General features: G+C 46.7%; 2 protein-coding genes across 2 annotated transcripts in view; one reads left to right on the top strand and one right to left on the bottom strand.

Annotated features, from left to right (window-relative positions):
- COL4A1 (collagen type IV alpha 1 chain) overlaps positions 1-17,889 on the bottom strand; it is a 146,911-nt gene extending 129,022 nt beyond the window's left edge. The window contains exon 1 of the mRNA XM_046664031.1: positions 17,657-17,889. Within this exon, the coding sequence (XP_046519987.1) occupies positions 17,657-17,740 (84 nt within the window). The 5' untranslated portion in view covers positions 17,741-17,889. The remainder of the gene's footprint in view (positions 1-17,656) is intronic.
- A 198-nt stretch (positions 17,890-18,087) lies between these two features.
- The window catches only part of COL4A2 (collagen type IV alpha 2 chain), a 191,115-nt gene continuing 184,230 nt past the window's right edge, over positions 18,088-24,972 (top strand). Inside the window, exons 1-3 of the mRNA XM_046664030.1 lie at positions 18,088-18,229; positions 18,550-18,637; positions 18,758-18,812. Coding sequence (XP_046519986.1) covers positions 18,594-18,637; positions 18,758-18,812 — 99 coding nt within the window. The 5' untranslated portion in view covers positions 18,088-18,229; positions 18,550-18,593. The remainder of the gene's footprint in view (positions 18,230-18,549; positions 18,638-18,757; positions 18,813-24,972) is intronic.

Here is a 24,972-nt window from a genome sequence, read left to right as displayed (position 1 = left end):
TCTTCTTTCTGACTCTTCCAACAGACAGTTTGCTCTGCTTGAGGATGGACCAGACGGGCAGATGCCAGGCAGTGACTGTTAATACTCTGCTTCCACATCCTCGTGGGACACAAGGAGGTCGGTTTTAAGGCCTCTGGGAAACAGTGAGAGAGGGTCTGATCTCGAACAGAGGTGTGCAAAGTGGAGGGGCTGGCCCCACACAAGCCACAGCGGCTCCGAACACATTCACGGCAACCTGGCTCTTCTCCAAGGCTGTTTGGGGTTTCTCTAAATGGAAGAGTCCGTTTCACATTCAGCAACGTTTACAAGCTGCTGTGCAGCCTTTGCAATCTTTTCCTCTTAATTGAAGCCTAGTTAAAAGCCTTTTAAAGTTTCTTTTTTCAGCCCTGCGACATGTGTGGGTGCCCTCCTCCACACGTGCACACGTGAGCATGACGCAAGCTCGACTGCACGAACCGCACGGCTTTGGAATTCTGATGTCCAGGCTCCCAGAGGGACCCCAATCTGTGTAGTCTTAGTTTTATCATGAAAACGTCATTGCACTGTTTAAATTTTATATCCAAGACATAATTTCTTTTATGATTTACCCTCTTAATCAGCACATCTAATGACCCACAACATGTTTATGTTACACAAGACTTTTCCTAAAAAGGCAACATAACCCTAACATTCCTTTTACAGGCCCCTCGGGCTTCCTCGCTCCTTTCTTCTCTCTGGACTCCAGCTTTGCTCCCAAACTGCTCCCCCTCAACTACTACAAGACCATGTGCCCAACTGCAGCAGAGGGTGCTAACCCTGCATGCAGTTTCCCTTCTAGTGTTGGGTCCCCCCACATGTCCTCTCCTGGAATCACCTCCAGCTCCCTAACCCCGCCCACATCTCTTCTCTCTCTGGCTGCATCCCACCCGCTTCCCCACCTCCACCCCACTGTTTTTTGGTATCACCTTCATCTTCATTCTGCCTGTGACCTCTGGCACTTTGCTAGTCTCCACCTGGGGAGGTCAGTGAACAATGGAAGGGGGTCTCCGTGCAGTGGCAGAAGCTAACGGTAAACAAGCTTGCCCCAGGATCGGGTGTCTGTGCTCCTGGACAAGCACAGAAGTGGGTGCATCAGTGGGAGGGGACCCGTCTCTGCCTGGAGCAAGTACACAGAGATGTAAACAGCCCTGCTTGCCGTTCTCCCAGGACCATGGCCAACCCTGACCTGGCCAAGAATACTGGTGGCATCCCCTCTTGAAGTTACAATCGTGTGTCTAAACCCCGGGCTTCATGCCCTTCCCCTAGGAAAAGCTTTGTGGACTCCAAGTAGCGCCAGCAGTTAAAACCCACTTGGCTCTTTGACCATCTCTGTATTTTCTATCAAATTCCTCCAATCTTTTGATTTTATCTTTTAATTCCTTCAGCACCTCTCAGCACCAAAGAACCTGCTTTATTCTTCAAGACTGAGTGGAAAGCTTCAGCCACGTGATCTCCTCATAATCGGGCTGCCCACATAACTTATCTTCCAGATCAGGACGTTGCTGGGGGTGAACAGGAGCACTATTAATAATTAACGATTATACCCAGGTCACAGGCATGGACCGGGCTGGGCCAGGCAAACCAGACCCCGGGGCTGGCCCTCTCCGCACCCACTTCTCTGCCTTATGCGGTTGATAGCAGGATGAGGCGCTGTAGATCTCTGTAACCCCAACCCCAAAGCAGGTGCCTAGAGTATGAGAGCCTTCAATAAATGTGTATAAAGTCCACTGGGCCACTTCGTAAGAACATCTTCCATCTTGTTTCCTTACGAACATCCCCCCAAAGATCAGACAGCTTCCTCAGTGGTCCTTTCTCTCTTCTCTCCCACTTCAAGAGCTCTGAACTAACTGAGTTCTTAAAGTCATCGCCAGCTTCTGCCATCTGCAGATGAACAAACTCTAGATTCATCTTCAAATTTCAATTTCTCTAGCATGGCCTTACGGACAATTTAGCCAATCTCAACACTGGTTGAGAATCTGATCTATATAATGATGCTCATATACTGTGTAAGATACTGAGGAGCACAAAGGAACTGAAATGTAGCTGAGAAGATGAGGTTTGCACACACGTAAAGGCAATTAGTGTTTATCTCAATAATAGATAAACACCAAACATCTGATATAGACAATAAGATTAATGTCTGCCAAAATTGTCTTCCTTGACCAACTTTCCCATCACCCTTAGAAGTGCCTGCATCCTGCCTGTTTCTAAGAGCCAATCCTTTGGAGGCATTATCAAGTTGAGCTCTATTCTTATCCACTGCCAATTAAAGGGCTTTTTCCTTGGAAAATCTTTTTCAACAGACCTTACTATAAAAATCAGCTACCAAATCCCTCTAGACCAGCAGTGTGTGGTGTATATCCCTTTGAGAGTCTGAAAAATGCTCCAGGCATTGCCTCCTTAAAAATGCGCCATACAGGGGCTAGCCCAGGGGCCAGTGCTTTAAATCCATGTGCTCCACTCGGGCAGTCCAGGGTTCACGGGTCCAGGTCCCGGGTGCGGACCTACACACCGCTTATCAAACCATGCTGTGGTGGTGTTCCACACATAGAAGAACTAGAAGGACTTGCAATTAGGATATACAACTATGTACTGGGGCGTTGGGGAGGAAAGAAAAAAGAGAAAGATTGGTAACAGATGTTGGCTTAGGGCCAATCTTCCTCAAAAAGAAAAAAAGTGCCATACACAGACTCATTAAATGTGCATACAATTCAAGGGGTTCATGGACCATCCCAACTAAAGAGGCCATTTTGTGGTCTAGATTAGACTATAAATTCTTTTTTTTTTAACTTGTAAGTTGAATTTATTTTTTTTAATTTTGATTACATTTTTCCAGCTTAACTGAAGCTGGAAAACATTGTAAACTTATACAACATTATATAAGTTTAAAGTATACAATGTGTTGATTTGACACACACATGTACTGTAAATGGTTACTGCACCATAATTTCTTGAATCTAGTCTTTCCCATCAGTCTATTTTGGGGATGGGTATGGCAAACCACCTTTTATCCTTAATTTATTTTAAGCATAAAGATAGACATGGACCAAATGTCAAGAGGACCCAGCTGGGAGGACCTCTGTGTCGTTTTCTCACAGGGGGCTCTGAACCCCCTGCTGCTGCCATCTCTCCTGCATGGCTCCGTTTGGAAGGGGGGCAGGAACTCAGTGATTTCTGGCAGGTGGGCAGGTAGGACAAACAGGCCATCTCCATGTGGAAGGCTAGGAGAAACACAGCTGTCCAAGGCTAGTACCAGCACACAGAGGTAACAGCTGGGTAATCTCACTTAGTACCTAAAGATGGCACGCCTCATACTCACAGGTAGACTCTGTGATTGTGGGGAAAGAAATTACTGATTGTTACAAAAAGTTCAATTCCTAAATTAAATTATTAAATACTTTAATAGCATTTCATAATTTAATAATATATTAATATTTAAAAGTAATATTAAATAATATTCAGTGTGATTTATAATATAATTGATATTAAATTATTAAATAATAATAATATGCAATTACTGAATAACTTAGAAATTATTGATTGCTCAACCCCCACCTAGACCTCTTCTCCAGAGCTTCTCCTAGCAGTATTTGCACTCACTCTCCTTCCACTGGCAGTAAGTGCTGGATTCCATTCACGGTTGCCCCGTGTGAATGCTTCATTCAGCACAGGACACACACAAGGGAGTCAACCAGACGGGTGCAGAGCCCCAAGACCTGCACTTTCCTGTTACCCGCGCCACCCAGTGCCACAGTTGGGGCCTGGCCCATCAATGCAAATTAGCAAAGTCCGCAATTTTAAAGAAATAAGAGCAAAAGCGTATAAAACTGTTGCACATAAAGAAACATCTGCCTTGTATGTCTTCAGGCTGCCAGAGCTGACGGCTCCCACGTGCCACGGCTCTGACTCTGGGAAGAATGGAGAAAACATCCTACAAGCTAGCGGGTGTTGCATCTACCTGCAAGGCTATTAATAACGAGAAACTCAACCTAATTATTTTGCTTTGCCATGCAACGTTTTCAAGTTAATGCTGCGTTCTCTCAAATTACACGCTTGTATGCCACCCAGGACTAGGGTAAGTTGTGTTAAAGTGTGGAGTTTTCTCCTTGGAGTTATCACCCATTACCTGTCACTCTGATTTGAGGTCACAGGCGATTTCGTTCAGATATGGCAGATGTGGCTCAGACACGACAACCCAAACTCAGGGCTGCATTTTTAAATGTGATGCATGGACACAGTGGAAACTCCAGCTGATCTTGCCTCCTCTTCGCTCTCTGACACTTTATTTAAGGAGAGAATTGCCAATTAAGGAACTGAGCTTGGTAAGGATCATTTCTATAATTATTCCCCAGCAAAAAAGACACTGTAACATAATACATTTCACCCGAGATTTTATATTAGATCTTTCCCCCTTATTAATAGCTTTTCACAGTTGCAAGATAATATGGGACATGTACTGCCAATTGTCTAGGACAGTTGGCCAATACATTTTGCCAAGAACTTTGACCTGTTTTCTTTTTTACGCCACTCAATAGTTTCACAGAAACAGTCTTCATGTTTCTAATTCACTTATCCTAAACTCACAAATTAGATTGGTTTTGCCCAGGAAACTCAGTAGACCTTGGTCCTTGGAAGAAGACTTCAATTTTGCCAAATAGCTTAACTCACAGAAAAGAGCTCAAATGCTAATTGTGACCGGAACTACTCCAGGTTCAAATGAGTGTTGACCAGAGGATACTCGCTCTCCATGTCTTGGTGCCACTGCACGTTGCAGCCATCTGTCCCACGGGGGTTGCAGCGTACAGTGTACGCAGCATGACCACTTGTGTCCTTTGGAACCAGAGGTCCTCCGGGTATGCCCCCCTGATTATAAAAGCATCATCCCCCTCTCTCACTGTTTGCCTCAAGCCTCTGCACACAGGGTGCTGCTGACTTGGCATCCAGCAATGCAATTTTAAGGCAAAGGACAGTATCCTTGCATCATCATTGTTGTGACACATGCTGTTCCCACCAAAATGCCTGGAAGTCATGAACGCTGTAGAAACATTGACTATTTGAAGTCTCCTTCCTACATCTGGTATTTCCACATTTGATGCCTTTGTCCACCCTGAATCCAAGTCATTTTTCCCACAGCCAGCTTTGCATAATTCCCAGGGCAGAGAGGAGAACCAGCTAACTCATTTCCTACTCAAGAGATATTTCAAATTTTCTAATTTATAAAGAAACAGAACAACCTCAATGTCTGTTAGTCTCATGAATGTGCTTTCGAGATACAAAGTAGATAATATTTCCTATAAGAGACTTCAGTTCCCTTCTTCATATTTATAACTCTTTCAATAAAGTTGAACTTCTGACGCCAAGTCATCCCAAAAACAGCAAAAAGGGATGTCTTTTTAAATCATCTCGAGTTCAGCATGACGGAAGGGCAAAATTATCTGTTTGTATTAGTCCCACATACAATCTTTGAAGGCAGTGATTCTGTCTGTTCTGCTCCACAGCCTAGACTAGTGCCTGGTAGACAGTGGGTGTACAATAAATATTTATTATATGAATGAATGGATGAATGGATGAATGAATATCATTAATTGTATCAATATATAATATATTCATGGTATGCATATACATGTGTATATACGTGTGCATGCATATATATGCATATTTATGTTAATTGAAGGCACTTAATATACAAAAGCCTTAACATCCTATAAATGATAATTTCAATATAAAAATGTACAAATAAGACTCATCTCCCCAAGACATGTAGAGACCTTTGCAGAAAGATTCTTTATCAAGATACATGGGGTAGTTCCACTTTTAGGCTTTTTAATGGATAAACATCCTCCATCTGTCAGTGTGTTTGGGTTTTCCTCTTAGGCTCTCCCACTCTGGCTTTCTGACCTCTACCTAAGGTGAATTCTAACATGGGTCTCGACAACAATTGTTTATATGGCTGGAAACCTCACCGGTGCCCCACAGACACTGTCTGTCACAGAAAGTGTCCGCCTGAGGCAGACAGGAAGGACACGGCCCCTCCGATGCAGAATGAAACCAAGCAACACGTGAGATTCCCAGCACTGGAGCGACCTGTCGCTTGGATCTGTCTCCACGTCTACACTCACACCAAAGCAGCTCACTGACCTCCACGACTGGCTGACTTAGAGGGATTTATGAGAAGTGGTAAATCAATCACTGAAAGATGAAGTTGTCGTCTTCAGTCAGACCCATCAAGTCTGGACTCAGTTGATGCGCTGGTGGAAAATTACCAGGGTCAAGGATCAGACTCCAAGAAACCACGTGCACTGGGAAAGATGAGGAAACAGAGCCCTGGGGACCCTCCATTTCTCATGCTAAGGAGGAGATGCCCTTTCCCATTTTATCGAGATCAGGGGGAAAATTCTCGAAGGTGATTCCCACTTTTGCACAATGTGCTATTAAACCACACTCTTTTCTCAGTAGTAACTCACAGGAAGAAACTGATAGAAGACGCTCCTCTTCTGATGGCTATAAATAACAACTGTCAGAACATCTCACCAAAATTTGAAACTGTGGTAATGCCGCCACTTCCTATAGAAAAGCACTACAATGGATTTCATTTCAATTTGCTTTTCTTTGGTTTTGTTAGTTTTATTTTTGTCATGCTTCAAAGGTCTGTTTTCCATATGGGAATTCTTTAGGGATGGAATTATACCCCTAAAAATTATAAAATAAAAAATGAAGGGGCCAGCCCCATGGCACAGTGGTTAAGTTCGGCATGCTCTACTTCAGATGCCCAGGTTCAGAGGTTCGGATCCCAGTCATGGACCTACACCACTCATCAGCCATGCTGTGGTGGCAACCCACATACCAAATAGAGGAAGATTGGCACAGATGTTAGCTCAGGGCCAATCTTCCTCAAGCAAAAAAAAAAAAAAAAGATTAAGTGTGCGAATATCATTATAATCCTAATATTTGTAGATTATCCAAGAAGCTTATCTCACTTTAAGGAATGAAGTAGAGGTAAAAAGAAGGTATTTTTCATTCTACATAGCTTAAGTTACAGATGAATATCAGTAATATAATAATGAAATCAATAATAAGAGCTAACATTGATGGGACTCTGATGATACAGCAGTCACTCATGTATGTGCTTGACATGGGTTACCATGTGTACTTTGCTCACAACAATCCTATAAAGGAATAGTATTATTACCCTATTTTACAGATGAGAAAACTGAGGCACAGAAAGGTTGAACAGGTTGCCCAAAGTCAAATAGCTAGTTGCTGGCAAATCAAGAATTCAGACGCACGCAGTCTGGTCTGGCTCCAGAGTCTATGCCTGTGTGATGCTCTTTCTAGAGCTTCAGTACCTAAGTAAAAACTTTTTGGGCAAAAAGAGAAGAGTGAAAGCTTTAATTTTTCAGCCTAATATCTATTATACCATTATTAAAATTATTCCTACTTTAACTTGGGCATATATCAGAATACAAATTATTGGAACAATTCTAACTGCTTGCCTATTTTCTGACCTCGAGCGAGCACTCGACACATAGTTATTGATCAGATTTCAAATGCCAGAATCAAGATCCTGAGTTATCACTATTCATTTGTGCTCCGTGCTTAAGTGAAGCCATAGCTTTTTTCACCAATGTTAAAAAAAAAAAAATGGCACTTTGGTTACAAATTCTTTTAAAAGAATTATCTAGTCAAGAGAAAAAAACACATATCTCTGTAATATATTAATGGATGATAACTCCATGAAAGAAGAGAAAAGATCTAAGGTCAACAAAAAATAAAAAATAATTAATTATAGATTTTTTTTAAAAGTTTTAAAAGTCTGAATTCCAGATGAAAGACATATAATCTTATTATTTTCAACTATTTCAGAAAACAAAATCTAATTAATACAAAGGCACCCAATAGCTATTTGTTCAGAGTTGCTTTCAGGAACTGATAAAAAGCATCTGTCCTTAGCATGTTTAGCATGAAAATGTTGGTTAAAGATGAGGCACAAATGAGGGAGGAATCGACAAGACTCCCCACTGCACACCCTCCATAATAAGGAGCGTGGGCCCCAGCTCTCAGTGAACAGGACTGACACTGGACCAGCTCTGGGTACTTACCCAACATATACCTGACCCGGAAGCTGGACTACCCTAACTGTGGCATTCTTCTCCCACCACTGACCAGTTTCCTGTTGTGGCAAGCTCATCTCAATTTTATAGGCCATGAGCAAACCGAAATTTAGGAGTTATTTTAAATCACTAACCCCGAATGGTCTTGAATCTCCAGAAAATGGATTTGGCCATAATAAGATACAAACAGAAATTCCTCATTCTGGGGCCAACAGGCCAAGGACAGAAGAGGTGGGTGAGCGTGGGCACTGTAAGAAGCCGAAGTCATGCACTGGGGGTCCGGCCTCGCAAGCCCTGACTGGGTTCTGGCTTGGTCAGCCTCTAAGCAACCATCGGTGCCTGTTCTCAGCAGATGCGTGGGCATGAATGGAGCCAAAGCAATGGAAAAACTCTGACTTAAAGTAGATAATCAGGAGAAACCTCAGGTGCCACGTCCTGAGGAGGGGAGCAGGATCTTCTCTAGCACCAGCTGCCCCCACCTCTCATCAGCCAAGCTCTCCCCAAATTAATTCTCAAATGTCCTGACACTCTATATGCTTGCTTCTAGAACTTTCTTCCCACTCCAAACACTCCAAACGGCACCACAGGGCAGGAACTGGAATTGCCAGCAGTAACAACAACCAACAAGAAAAGAAAAAGAAAAGAAAAACTAGGGGAGTCATTTTAAATGCAATGGTTCAGATTCTATTTGAGTACAAACTAATGTCCCAGAACAGCACGCTTATAGCTCACATCCATGAAGCAGCTGCCCCTGTAAGATGAAGAGAATGGCCAAGATCTGTCAGCATCAGCATCCCCTGTTAGAAATGCAATTCTAGGTGCACCCCACACCCCCGGAACCAGAAAGTCTGGGAGTGGGACCCGGCATCCATCGAGCTCTCTAGGACATTCTGCTATGAGCTCAAATTCAAGAACTACTGGTACAGATGGCCTTCTGTGACCTTCCCCAGCCCCAGGCTGCCTTGATCATAAATTACTCTGCTATTTATTTCTTGAAATTTGTTTTTAATTTAATAAGCAGAATAGTGCCTGGCATGAAGCCGGCACTGAATACATGCTTTGCAAACATTAACCATTTAATCCTCATACAGCTCCTCTAAGCAAGGCACCACTGCTGTCCCCATTTTACAGATGGGGAAATGTGGGCAGAGAGAGGTAGGTAATCTGCACACGGTCACACAGCTGTCAGAGGCACGGCTGATTTTCAAACCAGCATCCATGCTTAACCGCGGTGCCTGCCACCCTAGGCAGAGCAAGTGCGTTGCTGGACTATCTTCCTCTCTGGTTGCATCTGAAACCTTGCAATTGTCTTTCCAAGAGCTGTGTGTATATCTGCCCCTTTAATGCAAGCTTCTTAGGGAAATTGATATTTCTTTTGCCTGGCTAATTTTAGAGTCCTTGGAATTAAGCTGAACCTTCAGACAGTATACAATGTCTATGTAAGAGACAAAGTTAGATCAAGTATTTTCCAAATGAACGTTACAAAAAATAGACCAAACTATAGGTTCTGTGGCCTTTTATCCCTAATAAAACTTGGCACATTATAGGTAATAATGACAACAATAATAATACCTGAACTCAGGCTCTGACACAGGAATAGCCTGGACCTAGCAAATAAGTTTCATGCAACTTAGTAATAACTCTGCATCATTAAAATGTTACTGTATTCTTTTAAAAATTATAAAATGCAACTCAAAAACTAAAGCTAACTAGGAAATGGAATATCTGTATTTAAAAATGACATTTTAAAGCTGATACTCTTGGATGATATGGAAAGTAATGATCTTGTGCTAAAAAAATAACCCACTGGTTGCATAAAAGGATAATTGTGGATTTTAGATTAAATTTTGATTGTTTTTTCATATTACAAAAATAGTATGTTTACTTTATAAAAATATTGTCAGAGATGTAGTAGCCAAATCTTCCACTGATTAAAAGACACATTAATGAAGGAAAAATACCAAAATGGGAATCATTGGGTTTATTTGTAACATTCTGAAGCAGGAAACCAATGTTGACACAGGACCCTTAGAAATGCCCTCTAAGCTAAAGGAGGAGTGTTAGGTAAGATTTATCTTTCTGAAATGAAGACACGCTTTGTATCATTATTCTCTGAATCTTCTTCATCTCTAGGTGTACAAGTGGCTGCTGGGAAAAATTCGTGCAAACAGCTTTGGAAATGCTGAGTTACAACTAGAAAACACTGGGTTTTGTTCTTCATAAAGGAATATGTTCATTTTCTAAAGCAGAAACTCAATAAAATTTTTAATTAAAAGTCAAATACAGGAATACTGCATCTCCAAATATTCTGCCGAGCTGGACAGTGTTTATTTAATCAGCTAAACTCTGAGTGAATACACAAATGGCTTCTCCAAAGATCAGTATATTTGGTGAAATAGAAATAGAGCAACTGACGTCAAATTGGACTCTTCCAGCTCACAGCCAGTGTCTCTTGCTGTTATCTGAACAAGAAAAAAATACCCATGCTACGCTAAGATGTTTATTCAGTAATAAACAATAGTAATCCAAAACTCTCAACCAAGTATTGATTCCAAGAGTGATAAAAGATGAGGCGGTTGGATAACTCTCCTTTATGAGCAAGAGATACAACCAACAGATTAGGAGAAGCCCACATGGGACATAAAATACTTCTTTAATACCTGATGCGTTTGCCTTTTACTTTACCACAAGCCAAGCAAGCTTTACGACTCAGATGACATAAAATGTTCTTACAGTATGCACATTAAAAATCAAACATAGCAAAGCTAGGAATATTACTAAACCATGGAACAAACTATTTACATAAAGAGTTCAGCCTTGTATATATTTCCAAGGCGTGTTTAGTCTGTGGTGGAATATCTACTCCTAATTCCAAATTAAGAGGAAACACCTTCATTCCGCATTACTTTTCCCTGTGTTTCCTAGAGCCACCACAAGGGTCAGGACTGTAATATCCTCTACGTGAGCCAGCACACAGCTCCGCCAGGGCTCTCCCGGGGTCCTGAGTGAACGACAGCCAGAGACATTAGAACCAAGACAAGCAATTAATGATTTCCCCCTCTGTCTCCGGCACGCCCCCAAAGAGTAGGGGCACTTTAAAAAGAAGCTAGTCCTCCAGCGTCTCAGAATTGTCAGGGGTGTCAAACGAACATACATAAGACAACGTGATCTGAGCCACATGGCACTGATAACAACCAACGTTTCTTGAGTGCTCACTCGCTTCAGCGCACAACTTCACTGTGCAACTTGAAAGCTTCTGTAGACGCTGTACTGTCCTCGTCTGACGGATTAGGGACCTGAGGCTCAAAGAGAGCCTCTGTGGAACACAGGATTAGTCCTTCATGACAATTACTCAAGTTGCACATTGGGTGGTATGAAGAATAAGGCCAGATAATTCCATGGACCATATTGTGAAGGGTAAATAAAACCAAGCCAAACTAACAAAACAACAAGATACCACCTATTAGAATGGCTAAAACCCAACACTGACAACACCAAATGCTGATGAGGACGTGGAGCACCAGGACCTCCCATTCACTGCTGGCGGGAAGTCAAAATGGTACAGACACTTTGGAAGACAGTTTAGTAGTTTCTTCCCAAACTAAACATACTCTTACCATACGATCCAGCAATCGCACTCCTTGGTATTTACCCAAAGGAGCTGGGAACTCATGTCCACACAAAAGCCTGCACATGGATGTTTATATAGGTTTATTCATAACTACCAAAACCTGGAAGTAATCAAGGTATCCTTCAGTAGATGAATGCATAAATAGAGTGTGGTACACCCAGACAATGGGATATTATTCAGTACTGAAAAGAAATGAGTGACCAAGCCATGAAATGACATGGAGGAACCTTAAATGCATATTACTAAGTGAAAGAAGCCAGTCTAAAAAGGCTACATATTGTATGATTCCAACTATGTGACATTCTAGAAAAAGCAAAACTATGGAGGCAGTAAAAAGCTCAGTGGTTGTCAGGGGTCGGGAGGGAGGGATGAACGAGTGGAGCACAGAAGATTGTTAATACAGTGAAAATACGCTGTATAATATTACAGTGAAGGCTGTATGTGATTATACATTTGTCCAAATCCATAGACTGTACAACACCAAGAGTGAACCCTAACGTAACTATGGACTCTGGGGGACAAAGATGTGTCAGTGTATGTTCATCAACTGTGACAAAAGCCCCACACTGGTGGGGATGTTGATAGTGGGGGAAGCTGTGCGTGTGTGGGCACAGGGGGTACGTGGGAAATCTCTTTACCTTCCTCTCCATTTTGCTTTGAACCTAAAGCTGCTCTAAAGAAAATAAAGTCTTTTTTAAAAAACAAACAAAAACCACCCAGCCAAAGAGTTGGGAACTTTTGGTTAGATTGTAGGTAGTCAGATCCTGAGCAGAGGACTCACAAGGCCATAAATGGGATCTCAAGACAGGCCTCATGACAGCATAAGGAATGGGCTGGAGAGAACAGGAGGCTGAAAGGAGGGGCAGGAGCCAGGAAAGTTTTGTGGCTGTCCTGGCACAAGGTGAGGAGGCCTGGAATGGGGTCACAGCCATGGGAAGGGAAAGCAGAGGGGGACTCTGAGAAGCATGCAGAAAGAAGACGTGGTAGACCTGGCGACTGAGTGACATGGAGGTTACAACGGAGCAAAAGGTGAGGCCTCCAGAGGAAGCCATGGTCTCCGGGCTGAGCCTCCAGACACATCGGGGTGCCAATGACCAAAAGGGGAGAGTTGGGAACAGCAGTCAGTCTGGGTAACAGACTGCAGGTTCACTTCTGGACATATTTGCTAAGTCTGCCATCAAAGCGGGACAGCCCAGGTGAGATATTCCATGGGAACGTAAGATGATAGACTGGCGTTCAAGAAGAAGGTTTGGAGTCACCTTCACGGAACGATAACGCATCACGTGAGAAGACCTCCCCAGGTGGACAGGGTAGAGAAAAGGGAGACGAAGCATACCCCCATAGCACCCCCACACTGCAGGGTCTGGAAGAGGAAGAAGAACAGAGAAGCAGAGAAATACAAAGAAAACTAGGATAGACTCATGCCACAAGGTTAAGACCAGGAGAACAATGGAGGGACACAGGACGGAACAGTTTACTGTGTACCAGACCATGAAAACACTAACCCCAAAGTAATTCTTACACTGTTAAACTCCTCAACAGAAATTGACAATTGGAACCCCTTCTGGTTTATATCCCCTTTCATTGTATGCACAAGAATGGTAGGAATATGTCTTTTGTATTGTTCTATAGTTGACATTTTTTAGTGGTTGTTTAATAGCAGGAAGAACAATGCTCTAATGGTATTATTTTAGGCATTCTATTGTTGCTTTTGCTTACTCTATCCCAAGAATTCAAAATACCAAATCTGCTTGAGAGACATTTTAATGAGCTTAATCCTTTTTCAATTCTAGAACAATCGTTACAACAAACACTGTATACTTCATCAAAACAAGTGTTCTGGATGTCCTCCGTTTTAGTGTCACAGTGGGTTCAACTTACGTGCAAAATCTTCACCCGCTCTTAACTAGATAACTGAACTTGTTAAGTTACGGCCATTCTTACCAGTCCTAAGAAATCTGCCGACGGTCCTGTTAATGAATAATGTAGGGTTTTGTGAATTCCCTCATGTCCTTGCCCAAGTGAGGGTAAGTTTTCTGGGTCAGTTCCCAAAGGCACTCCCGCCTAGAATCAGCCACCCGTGCTGCAACTTTCTAAACGTCCCAATGTACCTGCGGCCCTGGGGAGGGGACACCTGCTTGGAGCCAGTGCTTCTTACCACTGTTCTAGACCCTGCACCTCAATTTCTCTCTACCCCTCCGAGAGAAAAGTTCAGATACCAGGCCTGTTAATAACAGAAACAATGACATCTTGGTATCTCAAAGGAAGAAACTTGAGGGTCAACTTTAAATGCAAAGACCCTTAGATTTGTGAAAGGACAGGCAGAATTATCACACCTCCCTTGTATAATCATGTGTCGCTTGGTGGGAATACATTCTGAGAAATGTGCTGTTGGGTGACGCCGTTGTTGTACAGACATCACAGAGTGTACCAACACAAACCTAGGTGGTATGGCCTACACACCTGGGCTATATGGTAGTCATCTCATGAGACCACTGTCGTACATGCGGCCAGTCGTTGAATGAAATGTCATCATGTAGCACGTGACTATACAGTGTGCCATAATAATGCATATGAAAATAACATGCGGGGGTTACAGTTCCTATTTCTGCCTCAGATTCAGAGGTGGGATGTCCTCCTGGAAGCTTCCCTGAGTTCCACAGAGCAGGGTTAGGTGCTCCTATGGCCCTTGGTTTCCCTTGATTATAGTATTTACCAGCCTGAGTTGTAGAGGCCTGTTTCTTTCTCAGTATTTCTCACCAGACTGCAACCTTCCTGGGGGCAGAGAGGAGGTCCCACTCGCTGTTGCACGGCCAGCACCTGGTAGAGTGCGTGACATGAAGTGCTCAGGGCACATGTGCCGAATGAAGGAAGGAAGGGACAGATCCCTGGGAGGAGGGACACATCTGCCAGGGAAACTGAGGCATTGGGTTAATGAGTCCTCCAAAATCATCTGCTTAATAAAAGCAGACACAAATTTAGGATCTTTTAGTCCCTAAACCACACTTGTTCTGTGTGTGTGACTGAAACACATCGCCAGTAATTCTGTAAGAGTACACTGCTACACACACATGGGTTATGTGCATTACTTCTGGTTGGAATTAGAGGTGCTGCCCTTCACCCTGATCCAGTTCCGTCTAGGAAGAGCAGGACGATTTGGACTACATCTTCACCAATCTCACTCTCGAGATACTAGGTCCATGTTGCTGTCATTGGGACTAAGTCAGAAACCAGCCTTCTCACTTAAATTATGTTTCTAGCAGAACATGGTCCATACTCGCATGGGAATTAAATCTCACTGTATTTGAGTTCTAGGTCATTTGGTCCCAGGAGTAGTGACTAATGGTCTGGAGATGCCAATATGACTAGGCAGGCGTCCCCACTCTCCGGGAAAAGTTCATATTTCTGATCCTGAGAAATAATTCGCTAAGAAGCATCACACAGACCAGTTGGGGGGGCAGTTTGAAGGCTGCGGAAGGAATAATTCATGCAGCTCAGTATGACTGCCTGACTGAGAACAGAGGCCACTCACAAGCATAACACTCTGGGCACATTCTTGTCTCAGGCCTGCACCCTCGTCCTCTTTTCTTGCCTAAGAAAGGAAAGCTGGGAAGGGGAATGGGGGGTAGGTGTGGCATGGGAAAACACCACCGGCTCAGAAAATCCACCCAGCAGTAAATGAACAGTATGTCCACAGCAGATATGGTCAAAAACAAAATCAAACAGCCTTGCACGTGAAAAAAAATGCATGCAACTTGTGCTCAGTACATAGGTCACATTTGGGCATATAAATGCAGGCAAAGTGTGATTCAGATACTCCAAAGGAGCAGGGTTTCCAAGAATCACTCATAGCAGCTTCTGAATTAGGGTTTGATTGATCCGCAGCATCTTATCATTCAAAATCTATTTTTAAGTGATATTTTGCTTGGATCAATATTGAAGTTATTTCAACTTTTTGGTATACTTAACAACTGATTCTGGAAAGAGGTAAGCAAAAAACGTTACTGATGGCATGAAAAGTGAGATCAATTTAAAAATTATCTAGATATTATTATTAAATGGATTTCCTTGTACACTCAGTCATACACATAGCAATAAATTTTCTGCCTCTAATTAAGCCAGGAAAAATACAGTGTAATGATAATACCTGTCAACTCACTTGGTGATCAGAGGATGTCCACATGCCAGATCGCTTGAAACACTACATGAGACCCTGAGGGACAGAGCAAAGCCCGTGCACAGGAATGCATTTGGGCTTTCGAGAATAATTAAAGGGAAGTAAAATAATCCCAAACTCAACAGGAATGATTTTGATTTCCCAGCTAGGAACAGGACTTCCCATAAGTGAGTGGCTCATTCTTTAAAGTCCTGGCTATTTGAAAAGCTAGCTCTTACAACTAGTTTTGCTTTGCTAATATTATCAATCAGAAAATCTAAGTCCAAACAGAAGTTCATATTTCCAAGTAGAGAACTTTCTCACATTTGCTTGACATCCAGTTTAGCAGTCACTCTTTGGAAGTGTTACATGTTTTGGTCAGTGTTTCTGGACCCAAATAAAGCGTTCTGGAGCCTCCTCTTTTGAAAGTATTTTGTGATCATTATCAGAGAGTGTTTAAATAACTGGCTATGGTGCTTGGCTAGACTCTGGGCTGGGAGAAACAATCTGAAGTCAATTGCTGGTGTAATCATTAGTCCTTTCATTACCCGGGGCAGGAGGTGCCGGCTGGGAAGCAAACCCCGAGTGATGAGATGTGCATGTTACCAGTTTATTCTGGCAAGTAACAGTTAATAATTTATACACAGTGAAGCCAGCGAGTTATCCTTCTTCCTAAGAGAAGTTAAAAAGGAAACAAACAAATAAAAAACCGGGAGCAAGGATTGGATTTGAAACCGCAAGAGTAAATGGCAAATGTGGCAGCAGCAAAATCACTGTTAAACCTTTGGGGGGCGATGCAAAATGTGTTTAGAAGCCACACCTTCCTGGGTTTTGTCTACAGGGCTTTGACCCGGGGAACAGCTGAGGTCTTTCTTCTGTCCCAGGGGAAGGAAAGAAGGAAAGAAGAACAACAGGACGTCAAGGACTGTCCAGAGCTGGAAGCCTTGACTTCTGCAATCAGAACTCCCAGATCCTTTCCGGGCAAGCACATAGCCGGAGGAAAGGAAAACTAGGAAAACAATTGGTTCGTAGAACAATGAGATGCAGTTTCATTTTGGTTTTACACTCAAATGTAAATGTGGTTATAATTTCTTTTAAAAATATATTAATAAAAGGCAGTGGGTCGAGTATGGTAACTCCTTAAAGCTGCACTAAAGAGCAGCCCCACTTCTGTTCCTGAGAGGACGTTAGCAAGAGAAAAGTCGTGGGAAAGCAAAGATACAGCTGTTTCCAGGCAAACGGCCCAGAACTGTTCAGCATCAACCAGCAGAGTCTCCAAAGAACCACAGAAACACGCCCAAAGCGACTCCCGGGCACACATGTGGGGTTCCGAGCAGCGTGGGGCTCCGTGTCCACCCCTCCCGCCCCCGGCCCACCCGGGGCCCCAGGGCAGGTGAAGGCGCCCAGCGGCCCAGGGCCCCGCGTTGCGAGTTCAAATCCCGCTGACTCCCGGGCACCCTAACCCCGCACGGTGCGCTCCAAGTTCTGCTTGCTTGCCCCGGGCCCCGAGGAGTCCCCTAACTCGCCCCTACCCAGCCCACAACAAAGGAGTCTCCCCTAATGGATGCGCGATGGCAGCCCCCAGGGATAACCAGCGGGAACCCGCCCAGAGACTGCACCTGGCCGTGCCACGCGCGACCCCCGAGGGACGGGCGAGCGGCTCCGGCCAGGGACAAAGGGACTGCGCCGGGCGCCCCGGGCGCAGGGTGGGACGCCGGGAGCGGAGCCGGCGGGACTCACCTTCGCAGCGGCCCGGCTGCGCTCCTCATGGAGCAGGAGGGCGGCGGGCAGCAGCAGCAGCCAGACGCCGAGCCGGGGCCCCATGGTGGCGCGCCCGGGGCGGCGGGGACCGGCGAGGGGCGGCGGGGGCCGGCGGCCGGACGCTCGGGGGCCGCGGCGGGCGGCTCACTGGGCGAGGGCCGGGGCGTGAGCGCTGCGCACGGTCCCGGGCGCGGCGGCTCGCGGCGGAGACCTGAGCGCGGCCAGGCGAGCTCCCCAATTTGTTGGCGCTGCCCCCTCCCCTCGGCGGCGCGCGGGCGGCGTCTCAAAGGGGAGGACCCTGCGGCGCGGGTAAGAGGCGGCGGGAGCGCGCGGCTCGCGGATTGTGGCCGCCGCGCGCCGGGACGCCAGGGCTCCGCGCTCCGCACCCTCCCGCAGCCGCGGCGCGACCCTGCGCTCCGCGCTCGCCCACCGCGCGGAGGACCGCGAGCAGCCGCGCGGGCCCCGAGGCCGGCGCCCAGGGAGGCCTGGAGGGCGGGCGCGCGGCTGGAGGGCGGATGCGCGCGGGCGGCAGCCCCTGAAGCCGGGCCGGAGGTGAGAGCGACCCCGGGGACGAGACCCGGGCCAAGGCCACAGACTTGGGGCGCCCTGAGCAGCCTCGGGCTGCGCGCCCTTCTCTCAGGAGTGGTGTGGGGGCCGGGGGGGGGGGGTTGAGCGGCCACGGCTGAGTAGCACCAGCCAGGGCCTAAATGGAAGGCTCCCCTTTCTTCTGTCTCGCCGTGGGGCGCCTCTGTGTCACCCCTGCGAGGAGGCGGGGGCTCACCCCGCTTTCCCGCGTCTCGCAGACCGACGCGGGCGGCGAGGATGCTCCCCTCCCAGCCCCAGCTCAGCCCGCTTTGTCTCTCGCCTTCCAGGCTGGGACGGACTGACCCGAGCCCAGAGTGGCCAGATTGGGAGCATGGACAGACACCAGTGCGCGGCGTCCAGCCCTGCCCTGCGGCGGTAAGCAACTTTTTGCCGTGTCCCCGTGGGTCCTGCGCGACGGGACCTTTCGTGTAACTTTCAGGAAATGCCGAGCCGCGGCCACACGCTCACGGCGCTCTTCCTCCCTCTCCCATCCAGGTGGCTGTTGCTGGGGTTCGTGACAGTGGGGCTCCTGGCCCACAGCGTCCTTGCGGTAAGTCCTGCCTCCGGTTCACGGGCTTTATTCGCGCACCCAAGAGTGGTTGGGACACCGAGTGGCCTTGCCGAAAGGCAGCTCGTGCGTGCTGCCCTGAGCGTGTTTGTGTGCCTGTGTGTCCTCCTGCAGCCCCTGCCCAGCCCAGGTTCTGAGAAAGCTCGCTTTTCCCAGGGAACTTGTCTGCCTTGGGTTCCCCACCTTCACTCCTGTGCATTACAGGGGTCTGCGCTTCCACGGGAGCCAATAATTTAAAACGTAGCCTGCGGCGTGCTTTTCCCTCGGTTGAGCCAAGCCCAGCCTTAGTATCGAGGATGACTGTCAGTCACATGGCAGTGAGGCGCCGGGCGAGGGGGGAGAGACGTGTGGCATTGAGAAGCTGGTGTCTAGGTACTGTCCTTTGCGAAGAGTCTCGTTCTTTTAAAAGAGAAGCTTTGGGGGAATGGGCGGGGCGAGGAGAGGAACACGACAACATTGTACAATTTGACCATTGTGAGGGAAGAATGGCAGAAAACATGCATTTTTTCTGGTCTTATTCTGGCCCTGGAAGAGTCACCGGTGAGATCTGATAAGGTTCCCACCTGTGACCTTGTTTACTGAGTGTCCACCACCCCCCCCAGCCCTGCCGTCAAGGCGGCTCTGCTGGTATTGTCATTGCACTGGTGACTGCACTGTGGGATTTTGTAAATTGTGTTTAACTAGTAGGAGCCACTTTCGTCGAGCTTTATGTAACAGGGCTGAAGTGCCACCAGTTTGCTGGGTCCCTTCAGTTGAGGACACAAATGTTTAAACTGGGACTGAAAATCCAGGGGACTGACGAGGTGTTCTGGACCCCACTCTCTCTGTACTGTGTCTGATGGGATAGGATTTCTGTCACACCTGATTTCCCAGGTGACTCCGCTTGGGAACGCCCCCTCCCCTCTGGGTTCCCACTCTGGGCCGAGAGCGCACAGGGAACAATGGGAAGCCATGTTGGTGCTTTGATTTAAATTCTGTTATTTTCACATTGTTCTGTCCTCGTGTAAAACAAACAAGGATTTTAAAGGCAGTGAGCAGCGAAGAGCTACCCTAGCTTGGGAAAGGACCTTTAGCCTCACTTCTGTCTGCTGCCTTCTACTCCAGTTGAGGGCCCAGATTGGGAAGTCAGAAGAGGAGGTCACAGACTTTGACCAGAGCATTCCAGGCTGAAGTTTTCTTAGAGCTCAGGTCCGTCTCTCCTTCGTTTCCACATGTCCTGATTGAAGAAGACCAGAATCTAAATATTTAAACCAACCCATTGACCCTTATGGGTTCTTATGCACACATGACATATAGGACTTGGCACAGAGTTATGAGCCAGACCAACACACGCACACACTCAAAGGAGGAGGAGGTCCCCCAAAAGGAAAGCACCGAATCGTGTTGAGAGTGTGCGCATTGGCTGTGCTGTCTCTCACACCCCTCGGTCCCCTAGAACCACTTTTGTAATATCAATGTTCCCCTTCCTGAGGATGGTAGAGTCTCAGGAATCTTCTCTGCGACTGATCCTAAAATTGGTGGACAGGGCTTCCGGTCAGAAGCCCAGGGTACTAAACGCAGCTCTGCCTTGATCTCATAAATCCTGAGCCCCAGTTTCCACAGTTTGAACAGGAAGAGAATGTCCCCCGCTTGGTACAGAGGCCAGTGCCCTGCCACATGGAATGCCCCTCTATACCTTCCTCTAAAACCTCTTAGACGCTGCACAGCCACCTGAGTCCCCTTGCTCTCTGCCCTTGGATGGGACCAAGACCATTTCTTGCCTAGCAGTGTTTCTCAGAGTACAATCCTTGGCCCCCTACACTCATCTGGAAAGGCTGCTTAAAAATTCAGACTTCTGGTTGGAATGTCAGACTTTCTAGTCAGACTTCCTGGGCTGGAGCGTGGGAGCCTGCATTCCCACTTGATGCCAAAGTTTGGCAGCCACTGAGTTAAGAATATTGGGTTGGAAGGCCATTGGAGTCACTTGCCAATTTATTTCATTTCCCTGGGCATTCGATTCTAAACTACACATAAAGACAGATAAATACTTTTGAGTCATTTTACTAGAGACATATTGATATGTATTATTCAACAGACATTCAATGGGTTATGTTCAACAATGGATCTTCTACTTCCTGCCTTCTTATTGACCACTGGCTTTAATAGCTGTTACTCATGAAATAATTTCTTGATCCTTAACTGTATTCATTAAAAAATCTTTCTTAATTGTGGCAAGTTCAGCTCCTCCCCTGTTTGACTGCCACGCTCAAGAGTCCTGTCTCATTGCCTCTTGGTGCCAAGGACTCTTGGCTGGGGGTGGGGGTCAATTCAGTAAAAAGGGCTGCTGGTTGTAGCTTGATGAGCTTTGTAGCAGAAGTAGCTGAAAATGGTCAGTGAAGAAATAGAAAATGATTTAATGAGTACTTCCTAGGTGCCAATTTGTATGCATTAATTCATCTAAGCCTCATAGGAAAACATACCTCCTTGAGTAAGTAACTATTATTACCCCCGTTCTGCAGATGAGAAGACAGAGGCACAGAGTTTAAGCAGCTTGCCCAGGCTCTCTGTCTTTGTAAGTGGCAGACGTGCGATTTGAACCCAGGCATCTGCCTGCAGCACTGTTTCCCAGGATCACACTGAGTCAGTAAAGAGGGCGCTCTTGAGGTCCAGGATTTGAGTCTCCTGGTTGTGTTTCTCCTTGTTCTTGACTGTGACTAACAGAGTAAAGCCACACACTGGTTCCTGGGAAGGCGACTCTCCCTCATCCTCCCCTCCTGCTTTGCTCGGAAGCGGAGCCCAGAGCAAGGGAGAAGTGATGCAATTGGGCATCCAAGGGGAGAAAAGGAAGGAGAAATCCCACTGGGCATCCTGGGCTCGGGACCCAGTGTGGACATGGGTGCTCGGCATGTGCAACAGCACTCCCTGTTGTTCAGGCTGCCTTTCCTAAGGTGGCATGCCTCAAATGCAGTGCCAGGGTGCTGGGGGCGTGTGCAGATGGCCCATCCTAAAAGGCAGTGTAGCATAGGGTTGCCATCCTGACTCTGAAGGCAGGCTCCCTGGGGCCAGTCCCAACCCGGCATCTGAGGAGCTGCCGCCACACACTGGCTCTCACCAAACCCCTGTGTGCCGGTTACCCCTCCCCCCCCAATGCAGATGGGAATACTGGCCCCACCTCTAGGGCTGGCAGCTGTCGCTTGAGTGGATGCACATGGCACATGCTGCCCTCTGAGGTGTGTGGGGTGGAGCGTGTGCAGGAGGTGTCTGCTGCGCCTGTGTGTGGGGAGGTTCCTGTGGCGGCGTGCTCCTGGCCTTCCTGGTGACTTAAAAGTGCTCACTGCAGCCCATGCTGAGCGTTGTTACTTATCTCAAGAGATGGGGCAGGAGCCTTGAAGATCTGAGAGACCAGTCCTGTGTGATTCTGGGAGGAAGAGAATTCCAAATAACAAAGACCTTCCCTGAGATCAAATGTGCTGTGGGCCAGGCTGACCTCACCACTAAGCTGGGGAGACGGGCCACATAATGTAGATTCTCACAGGTGTGGGGGCAGCCAGAGCCCTGCAGGCACAGGGGCTGTGTCCCCGGGAAATGCTGCGCTCCTGACTGCCTTCCGCACCAGCTTCAGTTTCCAGGGCGCCTTCCAGGGCTCCAAGCCCTGGAAAGTCCAACTGATGCTCCTGCAGCCTGCCACGCATTTCCCTCCTCCCAGCAAAAAAAAGAAGGGAAAAGAAGCCATGTGTTCTAAACTTTTTCTCTTCTCCTTTCAATCAGCGTATTGAAAAATTATGAAACACGTATATTGCTAAGATGCTTCCAGGGCTCTATTTAAGAATTATGGAGAACAGTTCTTTCCCAGAATTCTCTAGAGCTTTAGTCCTGTTGTTCAAAATCTAGGCCCCCAAGAAGAAGGGAGATATCACAAGGTTCTTCCTCTGTTAATGGAAAAACGGGCCTGTCTCCTGCTCTCTGGAAGCTATTAAAGTAAGCCCCCCGGGGTGGCTTGTATGCCCTAGCCACAGTAAATGACACCAGGGATTTGTCATAGCATCCAGCCAGTTGCAGGTACGAAGGGTGGACAGAGGGGACACAGCTGTCACACTGTCAGTGGGTATTTTCAGAACCAGAGGGAGAGCAAAAAAGTGAGATTCAAATAAAAAGTTCTAGAATAGAAAACAAAGACTGCTAAAATGATAAAAGTCAAAGGATTGTCTGTCTTTCTGGGGAGAGGGTAAAAAAATGGGTGACTAGCTTCAATGAAATAATAGAGAAAATGTGAGGGAAAGATGGAAGTGGAAGGGAGACAGAAGTTTTCAACATTATGTTTGATGATGATACAATGAAAGTATCACTACGTAGAAGGTGGTTTTGGAAGGCGGTGTTCTTTTGCTCTTAAAGAGAATACTCGCCTTTGATGAGAGGCCTTTAGAGGAAGCTCTGACTTGGGCCTCTCGCTGTGTCTGCTGGTGTCTGTTGGTGGGCTCACCGTTGGGGAAGATGGTGAGTGAAGTTTGGAACCATGGCCTTGGTTGATTCCGCTTGTAACCCAGGCAGTCTGTGCAGTGGCTGGTGGTCTCCAGGGCCAGTGGCTGCACAGTAGTCTTGGGGGCAACAAAGTGCCACCCAGCCTGGGTACCAACTGGCTGTTTGACCCCAGGGCAAGTCACCTAACGCTCTGGTTCTGGGGTGTGAGGGAAGACTGAAGAAGAGTTGTGTGGTGTGATATCCGTGCTGGACTGCTTCTGGAAAGCAGGCACCCGGATTAGCTGGAGAGTCAGAACAGAGCGCACACAGTGCTGCCCTGGGCTGAGACTGCCACGGTGAGCTGGCTCTCACCCTTTGCAGCTGTAACATTGGAAATGGGAATGCTTTTCCAAGTAAGCACGTGGGCTGCTCCAGGATATGACTTAAATATGCTGCATTCCGCTTTTCATCTTCAGAGTGTGAGAAGCTTCTGGAATCCAGTGAATGGTACCTAATCGCCTGAGATGAGAGCAGGGGCAGGTTATTTGGTAGTCACCTCTTGCCACTCCTCTGGAAGCTGCTCCCTCAGTTAATGAGACACTCCTGGGACAGCTGAAGCCCTGAATGACTCACTAACCTTGGTTTCATTGGCTTCCCTGGGGTCTGTGATTTCTCTTTAGCTTATCTATGAAAGAAGGGGATGTCTAATCTTAGGGAGATCCCATGGGTTTCTCCAGTCCTGTCCAGATGGGTCAGGAGTGAATCTCAAAGAAAGTGCACATTGCCCACAGCTCCCCCTGCAAACTCTGCCCCACCCACTAGATCCTAACTAAGCCCTGAGCGCCTGGATCTCCTCCTGCTGGTACCTGCCCATCTCCTGCCGCTCCTGGCAGACTCTTGATGCACACTGGGCCTTCTGTTAGGATGTGTTCTGCTGCCTTGAGTGAGGCTGCCTTTTGAAGCAACAAGTTCTTTTGTAAAAAACTGTGCAAGTGCAATGTAGTATCCTGGACTGGATCCTGGAAGAGAGAACACTAGTGGAAAAACTGATCAAATTCTAGTAGAGTCTGTAGTTTAGTTAATGTACTCAGGTTAATTTCTAGTTTTGACGAAATGTGCTGAAGTTCTATAAGATGTTGACATAGCATCATCATGTCTGGGTGAAGGCTATACAGGGCCTCTCTGCACTATCTTTGCAACTTTTCTGGAAATCTAAATTATTTCCAAGTAAACATCTGCTCTTAGAAGCCATGGACCAGTCACATTTGGCGTGCTTGAACCAGACAGACAAGTGCAGAGAGAAAGCTGAGAATCAGCAAGTCTTACACTAGTGAGCCGCAGATGTGGCCAGTGAGAGGAAAATATTGCTCCCATTCTTTTCTCTCATAGGCTAAGTAAACAAAAGGCACTTCTGTGTACTTGGAAATATAGCAGAAGTGGCCCCCGCCAGGGGAAAGGGCTTTTGTCCCCTAACTTGGGTGGAGTGCTTTATGAAGAGAGGAGAGGAAAGGCAGCCCGATGGAGTTTCCACAGCTTAGCATCTCGCACAGGGTCCCGGGGTGAACTACAAGAGCCTCCTCTAACTGACTGACTGACTGGGGAGGGAAAACGGTTGCACAGTTGCTTCCCGAGCTTGCGATGGCATGGCAGGTTTGCATGATGGTGTCGCTTCCAGGAAGATATTAAACATTACATGGTCACAGCG

Source organism: Equus quagga, chromosome 6 (genome assembly GCF_021613505.1).
Source record: "Equus quagga isolate Etosha38 chromosome 6, UCLA_HA_Equagga_1.0, whole genome shotgun sequence".
In the NCBI taxonomy this organism is placed as follows: Eukaryota; Metazoa; Chordata; class Mammalia; order Perissodactyla; family Equidae; genus Equus; species Equus quagga.
Note: the sequence above shows the minus strand (reverse complement) of the source record. Positions and strands in the feature narration are given on the sequence as shown.